At 45.8% G+C, this 15,634-nt stretch overlaps 1 protein-coding gene across 1 annotated transcript in view; it reads right to left on the bottom strand.

The window, feature by feature from the left end:
* The window catches only part of Fhod3 (formin homology 2 domain containing 3), a 416,588-nt gene that overhangs the window by 39,687 nt on the left and 361,267 nt on the right, over positions 1–15,634 (bottom strand). Inside the window, exons 15-16 of the mRNA XM_028774845.1 lie at positions 6,977–7,255; positions 1,596–2,473 (exon numbers count right to left, since the gene is read on the bottom strand). Of these exons, the coding sequence (XP_028630678.1) occupies positions 1,596–2,473; positions 6,977–7,255 (1,157 nt within the window). The remainder of the gene's footprint in view (positions 1–1,595; positions 2,474–6,976; positions 7,256–15,634) is intronic.

The following is a 15,634-nucleotide window of genomic DNA, read 5'->3' as shown; positions in this document are numbered from 1 at the left end:
AGGCTGACTGTATGAAGAAGACATATGGGCACCTAAGCACTGTATGACATCACCCTGAAAAACATCAGGGTTTGGGAACACTGAGAGTAGGTGTTCAATGTTTCATTCCTGTGGGTTATGTTCTTGAAAGAACAAAACCTGGACCCACTTTAACAAGAGAACAGGATTGATGAGATGTGATAATTTACATTAAAGCTCAGTCATTCAGATCTTAAAGTAAAAAAGCTTTAATTCTGACCTAAGGAGATTTCCGAGGCAGGAAATAATTGAGAGTTGTATCCTCTCTGAGCCTGGGCAGAAATAGACACTGGGATAAAGACCAGTTAGCAAAGGGGGTCAAGAAGTTTAAGGATCTCGACGTGGATTTAAAAGAAGACTGACCAATGAATGCTGCCCAGCTGGCCCCTCAGCATCGCTCAACAGCCATGGCACCTCCTCTTAGAAACACATGCACTCGCACAGGTACATGCCCTGAGGATGCTACACATTGTTTTGTCTTTAGAACTGGTACCTGACTCCTAAGTCTGAGAACCCAACTCAGGCAACTTTATACTCAGCTCAGATGATGATGAATGGATGAATCAGCTGGGAGATAGGATTGACTCAGAGTCGTCAGCTCTTACATGTCTTCCAGCCTGTCCCACTGGATATGGATCTGACCCAACGTAAACTCAGACACTTATGTAAAACATTAAAGATTTCTGCAGTTGTTCCTGGGACTCGGTTGCACGGTTCTCAGGCATGAGCTATTTCGATGGCCTGTGCTGCAGTATCAAAAGGTCGGGCACACTTGTCTGCATCAGACTTTACAAAGCACTTTCTCATACCCCAAATCCCTAGACGAGAAGATAGTTCTAGCCTTTGGAAAAAAAGTTCACTATATCCTGAATTAGACATTTGTGGGTTGAGATATAAAATAGAGGCATTATTAAAGCACACATTAGTAGAAATACAATCTGTCATGCATTTCTATATCAGAATTTGGTGACCATGGTGTTACGTTCATTCATTTTATAGTGTTTCCCATGCATAATTCTATGTAGTGTCCGTGTTAACAATACTGCAATAGTGATGCCTGCAGGTTCTCATGCATTTAAGAAAATAAGAAACCTAAATGCATATATAATTCTTCTAGGGAGGCAAATCTGTCATTACTGAATATCTAGATCGTTTTGGTATGTCAGCTCAGAGGATTATCCAGAGACTGAATTACTGCCTCTGGAAAAGCACTGGGTGGCTACAGCTAAGTCCAAATGCTACTTTGTTCCTTCCCTTGAGGAGGCAGTAGATGAGCATGCTCAGTAAACCTGCTAAGTGAGCAAGCTCCATTCCTTTGGGGTGTACTGACATTACTCCTGGGCTCTGCACCCATCCAGGATTAGCCTTTATGCGTCTTTTCCTGGGTTGTCCGGTATGCTACTGTGCATTCTGACATAGCATGGATCCAAGGAATATTATCTGAAAACTTAGACTTTTTAGTCCCAGTAGACTGCTTACCAAATAGCCAAAGCAACAAGTTAGGATGTCTCATCAAGAACTAATCTATCCTGCTCTTCTCCTCACCTAAGCAGGAACCATCCCAGGACCCCGCCTACCTTGGTGACAGACAGCTCCTTAGACTTGGACTCAAAGAGGTGCTCTAGTCTGGAAGTGTCCACCTTAATGGGTTCCAGTTTTGACCACAGGAATTCCCTGCACCGGCGATTGTTCTTACTTGGCCACTCAAAGGGCCGGACCTCATTCCAGAACAGTCGGATCGTCTTCTTTTTCTTGGTGAATGCTGGCTGACCCCTGGGTACCTGGGACCACCCTAAGCCCTGAGGAGTGTTGAACATAGGAGAAGCCAATAAATTACCGGGGACTGGTGGGGGAGGCACGCTGTCCAATAGGGGTGGAGGGGGCGGAGGGGGCAAACCCAGGAAGGTGGGAGGAGGTGGCGGGGGTGGCCCTGGGGCTTCCCGGTGGCCGAGATCCACATCCAGAACATCAATATCATCCTCTTCCCCTAGGTCTGTGAAATCCATGTCTTGGATTCTGAGCTCCCTTGGATTGGCCATGAGCTGGTCCCAGATGTAGTCAGACTCAGTCTTCAGCTGTGTGGGTGGTGTATCCAGAACCTTGTCCTGACATTCTGCATCAGGAGACACAGAGCCTCTCCCTACTTCTCCACTGTTGAATTTCTCAGCAAATGCCTTCACACTTCCCCGGTTGTCCAAACAGCCAATGTCCACTCTCTTGATGCTCTCCTCTGGGGCCTGAGAGCTGGCCTGCAGAGTGGATATTCTGGTGGCGAGGCTGGCCACTGCCTCCACCTCCTGCGCAGACCTCCCAGGCTCACCATCACCTTTCTCCTCATCGTCTGTGGACTTTCTGTTATGGGCATACAGCATATCCAGCATGAACCTTTTGCTGGTAAGGATGTCACCACACTGTCCATTTACACCCACATCCTGAACGCTGGTGGACCACAAACCTGAAAGGACATGGGAGGGAATTGTTAAGAAAGTCTTAAGGGGTCTCCATTCCACAAGAAAGTCAGTTATATATAAAAACAGGTGGACATGCAGGAGCAACTCCAAAGAAAACACTAAAACAAGGCACTGAAAGCAGATGGTCACAGCTGAAAAGTCAGTCCAGGTCTCCAGAATCTTCTAAATGGCAGCACTCCTGGATCCCACCTGCACTACATAACTTCTTCCCTTTTCTCCTCCCATAGCAGGAGGTCAAAATCTAACCCACCATATACAGAAGGTAAGGGACATCTGTCCTAGCTGGACTAGGGAAGGCAGGAAGTGCGCTACTAGTCCAGGGCAAGTGCTAGAGGGACATCTGTCCCCTGACTCTACACAACAACTGTGCAATCAGTTCAGGTTAATGGTCTCATCTCAAGGGGCCTTGATGCTACCTAGAAGTCTCCTCTCCTTTCCTTGAAATGATCTCCTCATGCCCCCTCTTCCCTTTCACTTGCCTGCACAGCTCATCCTCTGGGTTGTCTTGCTTCTGCAATTTACCAGTTTAACAGATGAGGTCCAAAGAGCTCGGCCATTCAGCTTCCAGCCTCCTACCTCCATGAGAACTCAGTCACAGCCTTCCTCCTGTGGCTATCCACAACTGTCCCTTAGGACCAACCACTCTATTTGTGTATTAGGAAACCACTGGATTCTCTGCAATCCTCTGCTCAGCTTCTTGGGCCTCTCACCAGAACTTGTTGCCCCTCCCACCCTCAGGGCTCTTCTGTAGCACTGAAATACAGGTGAACTTTCTCCCATCTTAAAGCCTCTCCTGACTCTGCTTACATCTCCACCTCACTCCCAGCTTCTGATCCTCCCCTTTAGGGAGGATCAGAATATTGCTTCTAAAAGTTGTTTCACTCACTGCTCCCATTTGTCTCCTTTGTAAGGCCCAGAGAGACAAGCTTCTGCCTGCAGCCCTTCTCAACTGTTCCTTCCAGGCAGCCAGTGGGGTTCAGTGTCCTAGTGTTCCATTCCAGCCCTCACACTCACCCGATCTGTTTTCCCTCTTTCTGCCTGCCTCTTCCTCACCTTTGACCTCTACCTGTCATCAAACTGCATCTCTCACTCACTCAGCCCCCACTCACCCTACTCTCAGAGCTTTAAAGGGTCTTGCAGTCCCACCCTTCCTTCTGGAGTGGTTTTTCTGTCCCCTCGATGGCAGCTTCCTCCATCCTAGCACCAGTTCCAGTCCTTGACACCTGCTTTGTAATCCTTCACAGGCAGTAGAGACAGGCATCCTGCTGACAGACCATCCCCCCACACCCCACACCCCCACCCCCATGCCCACCATAGCCAGATCCCAGCTTCTTCCCTCCTATCCCACTTGCTCCATCCCCACACAGCTCTCCTTGTAAGCAGGGAGTCTGCTTTGACAGTAGATAGTGGTCTTTCCCAAGAGACAGTCACATTCTTTCTCCATTGTTCGGGAGATACTGGCTTTTCTTATTATGACAAACAACAGGGTGGTTATTTTGAAGATGCTGGTCTTCTTGCCTAACTCTTTACTCTTTTAAGTCTTGTGTGTACATTTTGTACATTATTTATTGTCCCTCTTCTCCTTAGCAACTTCCTCTGCACTGTAGTCTACTTTATTTGATATTAATATGTTACTTCTACATTTTATTATTATAGTATATAATTATTATTATAATATAATACACATAGTTTTAATATATTATATATTACTTAATATAGCTTCTAAACTTTTCATTTCCTCTGTCAGTGTGCTTGAAAAGAGTTACTCAGTGATATTTTTATAGACATTTAGTTTCATATTGCTTAGTTTGGGTATTTTTTGTCTTGTTGATCTTTTGCTTATATAGTATAGTTTCTGATTTTGTGTTTTTGTGGGGTGGTGTGTGTGTGTGTATGTGTGTTTCTTGTGTTGTATTGTTGTTTTGTTTGGGGGAAGGGTTGGGAGAGTCTTTTTGTTTGCCTGTCCTTTTTTCTAAAGAGAAAGAGAAAAGACATGGAGTCAGGCGAGTGGGGAAGTGAAGAGATCTGAGAGGAGCTGGGGAGAGGGAGGGAAAAGCATGATCTGAATGAATATAGTTTATGAAAAAAATTGCATAGGTACAATTGTTGTGTTTCTAAAAAGCCATCCATTGCTAATCTGCCTTTTAATGTAAACTAATAGTTGAACCATCAGGGCTTAAATGTGCTGTTTATTTGCTTTTTCATTTATTCCCATGGTTTCTCTCCCCTTGGTCTCCAGTGGGTTGTGTGAACATCATCACCATCATTTTAATTCACTCTGAGTTTCAAATCGTGTTTTAAAGTGCATGACTTTACACATTTTCCTTAGTGGGCTCTGGGTTTTACAATAAACTCCTCCAAACTAGCCCAGTCTCCTAGTACTGATTTAATAATAGCAGTGTAGTACAGAAACCTCACTCCATTGGTCTCTGTGCTTTTCAAAGCACCTGGGGCATTTCCTCTACAGGGACTACAGTGTTAAATGGCATGGCAACTGTGTTTCAACCTTCATACTTAGCCTCAGAAACCTCTGGGCCAACTGTGTTCTAGGCATACAGCTAGGAAGTGAGGGCTCACAGCAAGCAAGACAGACGTCCCCAGCTCTCATCCTGCTGATGGTCAAGAGACTATAGCAAAATATGATAATTACCATGCTCAGGGCTGAACACACAAAACAAAAACAAAGGCACCTGGAATGAACTGGAGCTCTTTCAAGCTTTACTTTGTATCACTACAAATTCACTTCTTAGTAAGAGACACAGTAGTTACAGGAATGCAATGTCTCTAGGACTTCATGAGGAACAGAAAAAGCTGTTATGACAGAGCTGCCCTGACTCTGCTGTTAGACACTGTGATCAGTGTGGAATTTTCGGAACCAGTAAGTTCCCAGGATTGAAATAATTCTCTTCACAATCCTAGAGTAAAGCAGAAAAGTCACCAGAAGCTTCAATTTCTACATCTATATACTCAGATCCCACTTGCTCTTCATGGAAAATGAATAGTAAGTTTCTGGGAGCTCAGAGGCTCCATTTTTCCAAAGTTGTCCTTTTTTGGAAGAAAGTTGCAGTCTCAGATCCAAGAAGGTTTTGTTCCCTGGTTTAGTTTTTCTAATCCAACTTCTTGATATGCTGAGCCCAAAAATGAGTAACAATCATAACACTATTCAAAGTGCACAGAAATCAGTTAGGACCAAAATTACCAAGAACTTACCTTGTGATCACAATTCTGTTAAAATTGAGGAATACATCTAGAATTTGGAAGTAACTATAATACTTGGAGAAAACTAAATAGTACTTCTTAGTTCATGTGTATTCAAAACAGGCACAAGATTTTTAGTGCATTACTTTCAAAGATATAAACGAATGGTCTTTGATTCCTTTCTTGTTATACCTTGGTGATAAGTAATATGAAAAATCAAATTCAGTAGTATGTTCTAACTGGGAAAAACATAAGCAATAACAATTTTAGACTAAGTCATTGACAGATATGTTGGGAGAGAGCATAGTTTCATTAATTTATTCGTTCACTAACTCTTCTGAGCTTCAGAAACTGTATTCTCAATGTTGGAACTAAGGAGACTAAACGGTGCCTGGATCAGGGTTCAAAATGGCAAGGGTGGCATTGGGATCGAGTGTGTGCTCTGGAATATGGGTCAATGAAGGCTAAAGCATGGTCCATTCCTCCTCTGATAAGGAATGCTGGTTTTTATCACCTTGATGGCTTACAAGTCATGGATAGGAAAACCAAACCCAATGTTGTCACGGTAGTGTGAATAACCCTTTGAGCCAAGTCACTAAAACCCCCAGTGAGATCCTTAGCGTCTAGATATATAATCTAATATTCTGCTTGGTCCCAAACTGTAAAGATCCCAGTGGTAACTGAATTGAATGGATTCCAGGGGTAACGCTGAAAAGAGAGTTACAGAAGAAAAACCACATAGGTTACATTTAAGAGTGGGCCTAATACAATGTGTCCAACTACCTAAAACCTGTATGTGCTGGTCCAGTATGTCAACCTCACCTCCATGCACTGTGAACCATGCTGCTTTACAAGTACTAATTCAATTTGTTTCATATATCTATTCTGGCTGTGGTTTTTATATACTTCCCTCAAACAAGACTTCTAAAGAAACAGATGACATCATGACCTGTCTCTAAACTTCAAGCAGAAATTGGAATGCGCCAAGTTTGACATTATCTACATTGAAACCAATAAAGGGAAACTAGTGGTTTCGTTCCCACAGCTCATTCCTCAGCACAATTCTACCATCTGGACCCTCATTACCACCTGTGGAACAAAGAGATCCCACGGCACAGGAGGACACAGAGCCTGAGCCTAGTGGGAAGCTGCTGGCTGGCTGGCCCCGTGGGACAGGTGACACACAGCTAAGGGAGTCAGCAGTTCCCACAGGTCACCTTGGTGGGGTAGCCTATGGCCAGGCTCTAAAATAGCAAAGCCTCTGCACATGAAGAAGGGGTTCCATTTACCAGTTGATCTGTCTTCAGACAGTTTGTCTTCCTTCTCTTCCCTCTCCAAGGTGCTGCTGGAGGACGAGATGCTGGAGGCAGAACAGTTGTCCCTCTCGTTTACCTCTTCGTTTTGCCTCTCCTTTTCACTCAGTGAAGCTCTCTCCTCAGGCTCTAACTCCAGCACTGGCTCTTCTTGGCTTTCTGCTCCCCTGTGGGCAGATGCTATGTCCTGGCTGGCTTCATCAGCACCCTGACCAGCTTCCGCCTCCAGTTCAGGCTCGTGGTCCTTACCACTTACTGATGGAGACAAGAGTAGAGATTATATTAAGAACAGATTTTTCTGGAGGGCAGGGGACAGCCAAAATTTGGTTTGATTCCTCTAGGAAAGGTCTAAAAGTAGCCCCCCAAGAATCATTCCTGTTCTGTTGTTATTGAACTAATGATCTGTTGCTATGAACAATAGCAGTCCACTTTAGCATTGCAGATGGAAAGGGCCCTGTGGTACCAATATAGGTAGCCTCTAGAAGCTGACAGCGAACCCTGGCTGGCAGCCAATAATGAACAGGAACCCGATCTACAAGTGCAAAGTAACACTGAGTGAGTCAAAGGATGAGTCCTTCCAGGTCTCCTGAGCAGAGCCCAGCTGGCCACAGGAACCCAGCTGAGCCCTGCTAGGAAACTGCAAGACAACATGCAGGAACTGTTCTCAGTGGTGATGTCTTGGGCCATTTCTTATGCAGCAGCATAAAATGAATGCAATGTCTCTGTGTGGGAAACAGCAAAACCCACAGTAAATCAAGCTGACCTTCAAGCTGTAGTCCAAAGCATTCTGACATTGGAGGCTAGCCCAGGGAGGCTGATCCCCCTGGGATCAGATGCTCAGATACTGCTTGCCCAGTGACATGAAGTTAGCCCTTCAAGGAATCACTTGTGTCTCACTTTGGAATAGCCCATGCCTACAATCTTGTGTGCACAATTGTCTTTTTCATGAGTGTCTTCCGTTCTTCTCCCTTCAACCCTATGCTCAAATCTATAGCCCCCTCCCTATTTTAATAAACTTCAACTCTTCTTCATAACAAATATTTTTAAAGTATTGGGCTGGAAAGATGGTTGGATGGGTAAGAGCACTTGTTAGTCTTGAACAGGACCTGGGTTCAAGTCCCAGTCTCCACCATGGTGGCTCACATCATCTGTAAACCTAGTTTCAGGAGTTCCAAGAGGCATGTACACAGTGCACACATATATATGCAGGCTAAATATTCATGCCCATAAAGTTATAATGTTTTAAAGCACTAGGTAGGATGGTTTATGCTTGTAAGTCCTAGCACTTCAGAAGCGAAGGCAAGAAGACCAGTGAGTATCTGTGACTAGCAGGGTCACATAGTGATCTCCATATCAACCTATGCTACACAGTGAGACTCTGAATAAAAAAAAGCCACCACCAACCCCCCCCCCAAAAAAAACCTTAAATAAAAGGACCACTCATGGGCAGAGGCCTATTTGTAAAGCATCAAAGACTAGAAACACACTGCTAGTGCCAAGGTAAAATGCTCACATTCTCCGTCATGTGGTGCTCCAGGGTGCAGTGATGAACTGGCTCTGTCTGCCTCATACCTGGTTTTGCTGAGCAAAGCTCTCAGCTAAGAACTTTGGACAAGTAAAAGAATGATTGAAAATACAAAATCGTTCAGCTAAATGCCATCTGGATAGGCCAGATGAGGCTGGGTCACTCCTGACAGCAACCGCCCTTGGCTGAAGAGGCTAAGGGCTAGGATTCTGCCAGTGCCTAGAAAATATGTGCTCAAGTTCTGAGTGTATGTGCACACACACACACACACACACACACACACACACACACACAAACACGCATGCACTCAAGTTGATGAAGACATTCAGGCAGGAACTAGAAGAGATCTATCCAGATCCCGTAAAACAAGGATCAGGCAGTTTGCTTGCTTGTTTTGTCTCCCCCACCCCTCTCTCTGGAGCATACTGCTGCCTTCAGGGTGGGGGAGAAATACGGTATGCAGGCCTGGCCTCTTAGCCTATCAGTGAGCCAAGCTCTGCCTTTACCACAAGGAGGAAAACAGTTCTCACTGGGCAGAGGCCCAACCATCATCAATTTCTCAGCAAGAAGTCATTCTGCCAGGAGTCACTGGAGACAGCAGCCCATCCCTGTGCCCTGTGTCCTTCTGAGAATAGAACAGGAAGATACCTAGGGAGAAGAAGGATGGAAATGGCAGAGGAAGGGTAGAAAAGGGAAGAACTGTAGACTTTTCTTATAATTCTGGGCACTTTGCAGCCACCAGAGAAGATATAATGTGTGGACCAAACAGTGCTCTTCAGGCAAGAATTGGGGGTGGCATAGTGTGTACTCTCCTCCTGCCTGGATGATGTTCTCTCATGCACTCATCCCTGAGATCTCTAACCTATCACAGGAGCCTGGCTCAGAGCCCAGACACTTTTCCCAAAGATGTCAGGTCTGATAACAGCAGAAGAAAGCAAAAAGCCACATCCCTTTGAGTTCACACACCTGAGAACAGGTGTGCTGTGCACTGTCCTTCAAAAGCAAAACTAGGGCTTCTGTTTATGGGAAAATGAGTATGCCCTTTGGAGAAGTCCTTTTCGGTGTAGGAGAATCTCAATGCTGACTTCTTTTTCACTTGATGATATGCTCTTTAGTAAAGAGATGATACACCCCTCTGTGAGCTTTACAAGTCTGGCAGACGTGGAACATGAGCAATGGTGGTATCATGATGAGGCTGACAGAAAGCATATGTGTACACACACGCTGACTTCAGAATAGCCACATCAAAATGAAAATGTGTTTGCAACAGCCTAGCATGTGGCATGCACTTGGGCATTCATGTCGAGCATGTGGGGAAACCTGGACAATGGTGTCTTCCTGTGGCTCTGTCCCTCACAGGGTAAGTCAGGACAACTTACCAGCCCCTGGAGACTCAGCAAAGGAGAGGGTTGCTTGACTGCAGTTGGCTTGGACCAACTGTGCTATTCTATCCCATTTAACTCAGAGGATTCACACAGCCGTGCTGCCCTGGTTGGCCAAGGGTTGTCTGGACAGATGTGTTAATGGATGTGATAGCTCTGAATGAGCCACACACTCTTGGGAAGAAACAAGACAATGCTGTTCAAATGTACCAGAACCTAACTGCATGGAACCTGGACCACTAATATGTGATTCCAAATCCTGGGGGGTTGGGGGTGGGGAGTTCCTCGTGATCTGTATGGAAATAGTTATTTTCAAAGTCACCTTCTGCCTAGAACACATGCCTCGGTGTCCACAGGGTTTGACTATAAAGCTGTGGCACGTGGGGCTCTCCTGACCAATTTATGAGCATACTAAGTGCTGGTCATACACATGCAAGTGAAACAAAACAAACAAGGGATTAAGAATCAAGGCAGCAAACAGGAATGGAAGCTTGTTCCTGTGAGCATGTAATAAGCCAATGGTGATGCCCAACCTCATTGCCCTTTGCCTTCAGAAGCTTACCACACAATAAGGCACAAAATCTGCAATGATCAGGGTCTTTGGTGGACAGGGCCCTGCAGGGAGACGCTGGATAAGATGACAGGCAGACCTGGCGTGAGCAGCAGGCTCATGATAGACCCTTCTCTACCCATAGCTGGGACAAAGTTTCTGAAGAACCACATCTTTCATGAGAGGCCACATCTGACTCAGGAACTAGTACTGCCTCACAAAGTTCCTGTCACTTCTGGTCAATCTAAAGGAGGCACCTATGAAGACCCAGAGACACTATGGCAAATTCCACAATATTCTCTCTCTTCTTTGTTTTCTCTTTAATCAGGGCTTCTCTTACTGACACCTCCGTACACACAGACATTCTTTTGTGGTTATGTTTCCTATGAAGGGCCTCTTGCCCTGCAAATAGACAGGGGAAATATCCTCCACCCCAGAGGCTTTGGACCATAGAGGAAGTATTGAAATCTGCAGGAAATGAAGGTTTTCATCAACACCTGGGGTGTATTTTACCTCCAGGCTACTACTAGTCTCAGTAGCTAACAAGAATTTCTCTAGTCCAACAGTGAGGTAAGTGGTGGCAAATACACTGATGACCAATCAGTTGCACTCTGACGCCAATGAAATCTGAACAGGGCCAGAGAGAAGAGATCCTAAAATCCTTCATGGCAAGGCACATGATTCCTACTGTCCCACGGGCACAGCACAATGCCAGCCATTAAGCTCTTACTACCCAATATAAAACAGCTAATAACATCCTGCATGTTTTGATATCAACAGCACAGTGCACTGGGAAAGAGGTATGCTGGGAAGCTGGTATCCAGGGGAGGGATATCAAGGTGCCTTTATGAGGCCCAGAAGGCATGTGTAAGTGTCTATATCAAATGCACATTTTGGTGGTGAGAATGCACTAAGCAGGTAGAAGAGAACATGCAGATACCTGGAGTGCATGCTATGTGGGAAGAGTCAAAGATGCTCAGTGAGGTTCAGCTCAGTGCAGAGGGAGATGGTTGACTATCTAGGGTGAGGGCTATTGGTCTTGTGTACTTACATGTACATCTGGGACCCTACCCTGAGGGGCAGTGATGGGTGCTTCAGGTAGAAAGCAAACACATTTTGTTGTTGGCTATTTACGAGCCCCCTGGCTATGCCTATGTCAGGCCAAACACTCTTCCTGTTGGAACAGCTGGTCTTGCCTGTAAGTTAACGGTAGAGCTCCAATCAGGATGGAATAGTCTGGAAGTAAACCCTGCAGATGATGAGGCTGGGTAGAAAGAAGCAAATGTCAGCCAAGGCACTTCTAGAGGGAAGGACTGCAAATAAGATTCCAGAACTAAGTACCCGAGACAGGTAAGGGACTGAGTTCCTGGACACTGGGACAGTTTCCTGCACAGATATCTGCTGGGGGAAGGACTATGTTGAGTTTGTGGGGAACAGGGACTGTCAATACCCTTTGAGCTATACTTCCTGGGCATTTTGTATAAAATGGTTGCTGAGATCTTCCTGACCACTCCATAGGAATGACTCTGTGATAACCCTAAGGCAGCCAAAGCAAGGGGCTGGGATGTCTAATTAAGTTTATAGAGCATTTGCCTAGCATGCACAAAGTCCTGGCCTCCATCCTTAACACCACATTAAAACTGGATGTCATGATATATACCTATAATCCTAGTAATCGAGGAGTAGAGGCAGGGGAATAAGACATTGGAAGTAATCCTGAGCTACATAGTGAATTAGAGGCTAGACTGATTTCATAAGACCATGTTGAGAGAGGGGTGCCTATGGGGGGGGTGGCTAAGATAGTAAAATGCTTGCTGGACAAACATGAGAACCTGAGTCCACATCTTCAACACCTACATAAAAAAGCATTACACATCTGTAAGGCAGTGCTGGGAAGACAGAGACAGGTAGATCTCTACAGCTGTCTGGCTAGCCAGCCTAGTTGAATCAGTGAGCTCCAGGTTCTATGAGAGGCTCTATCTCAAAAAAAAAAAAATAAGGTAGAAAAAAATGAGACAGAAACTCAAGACATGCACATAAGCTGGAACATCACTGTGGGACATCATGCCAGGGCAGAAGGGCAGGTGTTACCTCTGTAGCCTGTATTCATAAGGATCCTACTCTGACCCTGGCACCAGCCATAATAAAGCAGGCATCCAGGGCAGGAGCTGCCAGGCACTGTGCACTTGCTGTCACCTCCTGGTTGGAAGCAGGACATGCATCTCTGCCTGTATCTCAAGAGCTGTGCAGGAGGAGGGGACTCTAAGACCTGCTAGGCCATCTCACTTCCTCCAGCAGGATCCATCAGGCAGGAGTGATGGGGGAAGATGGCAGGGAGGGGCTGATGACATCCAAGGAGTCCACAACTGAGTATGTCTCACTGGACTGCAGCCTGAGCAGACAGACGCAACTCAGCAAAGCCAGGACACACTTAGGAGAGACTAGAAAAATGTGCTTGGCCAGAAGAACGCTGACCTGATTCTGAGGGTTGAAAACAGATTTCAAGGTTGGAAGGAAAGATATAGGGAAGAGGAGGAAAAAAACTCTTAAACGTTGTTAAAGAATGTACCATTTATGCAAAGTGGAAGCCATAATGGGAAAGGGGGCTGCTGGTACCACAGGCCCCTGGGCGTCACTCAACGGATCCCTCTTTTAGTTTTGTTCACTGTTGAGTTTTGTGTCTGTCTGAATACATATGCATGCCTGGCACAGAGTGTGTGTGGAGGTCAGTGAACTCGATGGAGTTAGCTCTCTCCTTCCGCATTTTACATATAGGTCCCAGGGATCAAACTCAGATCATCAAGCTTGTGCCGTAAGCCTCTCTATCTACTGACCCATATCACTAACCTTCAAGGATCTTTCTGCACCAGAGAAACAAACATTACAGAAGCAAGGGAGGTTAGGGAACCAAGAGTCCCATGGACATGAGAAACTAGAGAGAAAAAGAGGCACATTGTTCCTTATTCTGTAGATACAAAAGGCTATGCCATAATATACATCACAGAACTAGAGGAGAAACAAGGGAAGGAAAAAAAAAACCCAAGCATGGCACTAGCTCCTCCTGAGTTCAGAGGCTGCTGAGCAGAGCCCTCAAAAGCTCAGCACCACCTCCTCATGGGGGTCTTCAAGACCTCTGCTGCTTGTCGGGACCCGCTTAGCCTGAAGTCAAAAACAAAAGTTACTACATATTAAACATCCATCCCACCCACAGGTTGTTCTAGGAAGCTTATTAATGTCACCCTTTTAAATTTCCCCATCCACACTATAAAGTCCCCATGTAAGAAGTGAGAAAGTTATCTTTGGATAAGCAGCTTGGCCAAGACTACACAATGAGCTGAATACAGGGGCACTTGTCTTTGCCAGGCTGCCCCCAACCCCGCTTCTAGAGCTGGCAAGTAGGGAGAGACTAGAAAAGTTATACCAGTGCCCCATGTACCTGGCTGGCTTGCATTGGTTGCCAGTAACCCTTTCTGTCCTGAGGTTTCTTCTCCTGCTTATGGCTCTTAGTGAATGCCAATCACTCACCACAGTCCTGTCAGATTAGCAGTAAAAGCATTTCCTGCTTTCCCTAGCTGCTTCCTTGACCACCTCGGATGGCTCCCTTTCCTCCCCACACCTCTGCAAACATCCTTTCTCTAAACATCTCTCCTCAGTCTCAACCACTGTCTTCCTGCAGGATCTCACTGACAGGCAGAGTGCGCAGGATGATGCTGGGTCTCTAATCTACATTCACCTGCCCCAAGTCCTAATCACTGGTTCCGATGTGTGGAAGGTGACAAAGCTACAGAGCTACAAAGAAGTAATATGTAAATATTTCTGAAAACCCACAACATACAGTGGGCAGGGATGTGTCAATGGCTGCTTTCATCAGTATCCCCAGTAGTGGAGTCCAATGTCCACTTATAACACATCTAGATTCAGTCAATCTCTGGGTGGCTTCAATCAGTTTTAGTCTGATAGTGTCTTGATGGCGCTGCCAGAACTTGTTTTTTAGGCAGGTCTTATGAAACCATGGACGGGGCCAGCCAGTTCTATAATAGCTGCTCAAATAGCACATATTCCAGGGACCTCCCCAGTTTAGAGCCAATAACTAACACCATCAACTTGAGACTTGAGGTTTAATCACATAAATCTGAGAGAGGTCCCGGGAGAAAAGACTCGCAACTTTGAAAATTCTTTAGACTTTGCCTTTGGTGTTGGGCCAACTCTTGCTGAGCTGTTCATGAAGATTTATCTAAAGCAGGCTTTCTCAGCCGCAGTACTTTGGACAGTTAGGGCCAAACAATTCCTTGACATGGATAAGTATTCCTGCATGTTATAGGATTCATAGGGTTCTTATTTCTTCTCACTAGAGAACCTTAACATCACCCCGACAACCTTTCCACCACTGTGACAAATGAAGATGTCCACAGACACAGCCAAATGTCCCTGAAGTATAAAATCACCCCAAAATGGAATCTCTGTGCACAGGAATACTTTCATTAGTTGGGTGCAAACTCAGCTATGCAAGTTTCACAAAAGAAGTGTGCTGTCAGAGGTGGAGCAATGGCTCAACACTTAAGAATACTGACTGTTTCTGTCCCACACTTTGTCTCCATATTTGCTCCCTTGAGTATTGGAGACCATTCCACCTGGGTATCCATCCCATATGCAGTCACCAAAGGTAGACGCTGATGTGGATGTCAGGAAGTGCATGCTGACAGGAGCCTGATATAGCTGTCTCCTTAGAGGTCTGCCAGAGCCTGACATGTACACAGGTGGATGCTCACAGATAACCATTGAACTGATCAAGGGGTTCCCAATGGAGGAGTTACAGAGAAGGAGCTGAAGGAGCTGAAAGGGTTTGTGGTCCCATGAGGAGAGCAACAATACCAACAAACCAGAGCTCCCAGGGTCTAAACCACCAGCCTGGGAGCACATAGGGAGGACCCATGGCTGCAGCTGTATATGTAGGGGAGGATGGCCTTATCAGGCATAGGTGGGAGAGGAGATCCTTGGTCCAATGGAGGCTGGACGCTGAGTGTGGGAGAATTTGAGGGTGGAGAGGTGGGAGTGGGAGGGTGGGTGGGGCACATCCTCATAGAAGCAGGAGGAGAGGGGATGGGATAGGGGGTTCCTGGGTGAGGGGGGAAATGGGGTAAGGGAATAACATCTGAAATATAAATAAAATATCCAAT

Source organism: Grammomys surdaster, unplaced genomic scaffold (genome assembly GCF_004785775.1).
Source record: "Grammomys surdaster isolate TR1022 unplaced genomic scaffold, NIH_TR_1.0 243, whole genome shotgun sequence".
Classification (NCBI taxonomy): Eukaryota; Metazoa; Chordata; class Mammalia; order Rodentia; family Muridae; genus Grammomys; species Grammomys surdaster.
The sequence above is the reverse complement of the archived record's forward strand: the minus strand, read 5'-3'. Positions and strand labels throughout refer to the sequence as shown.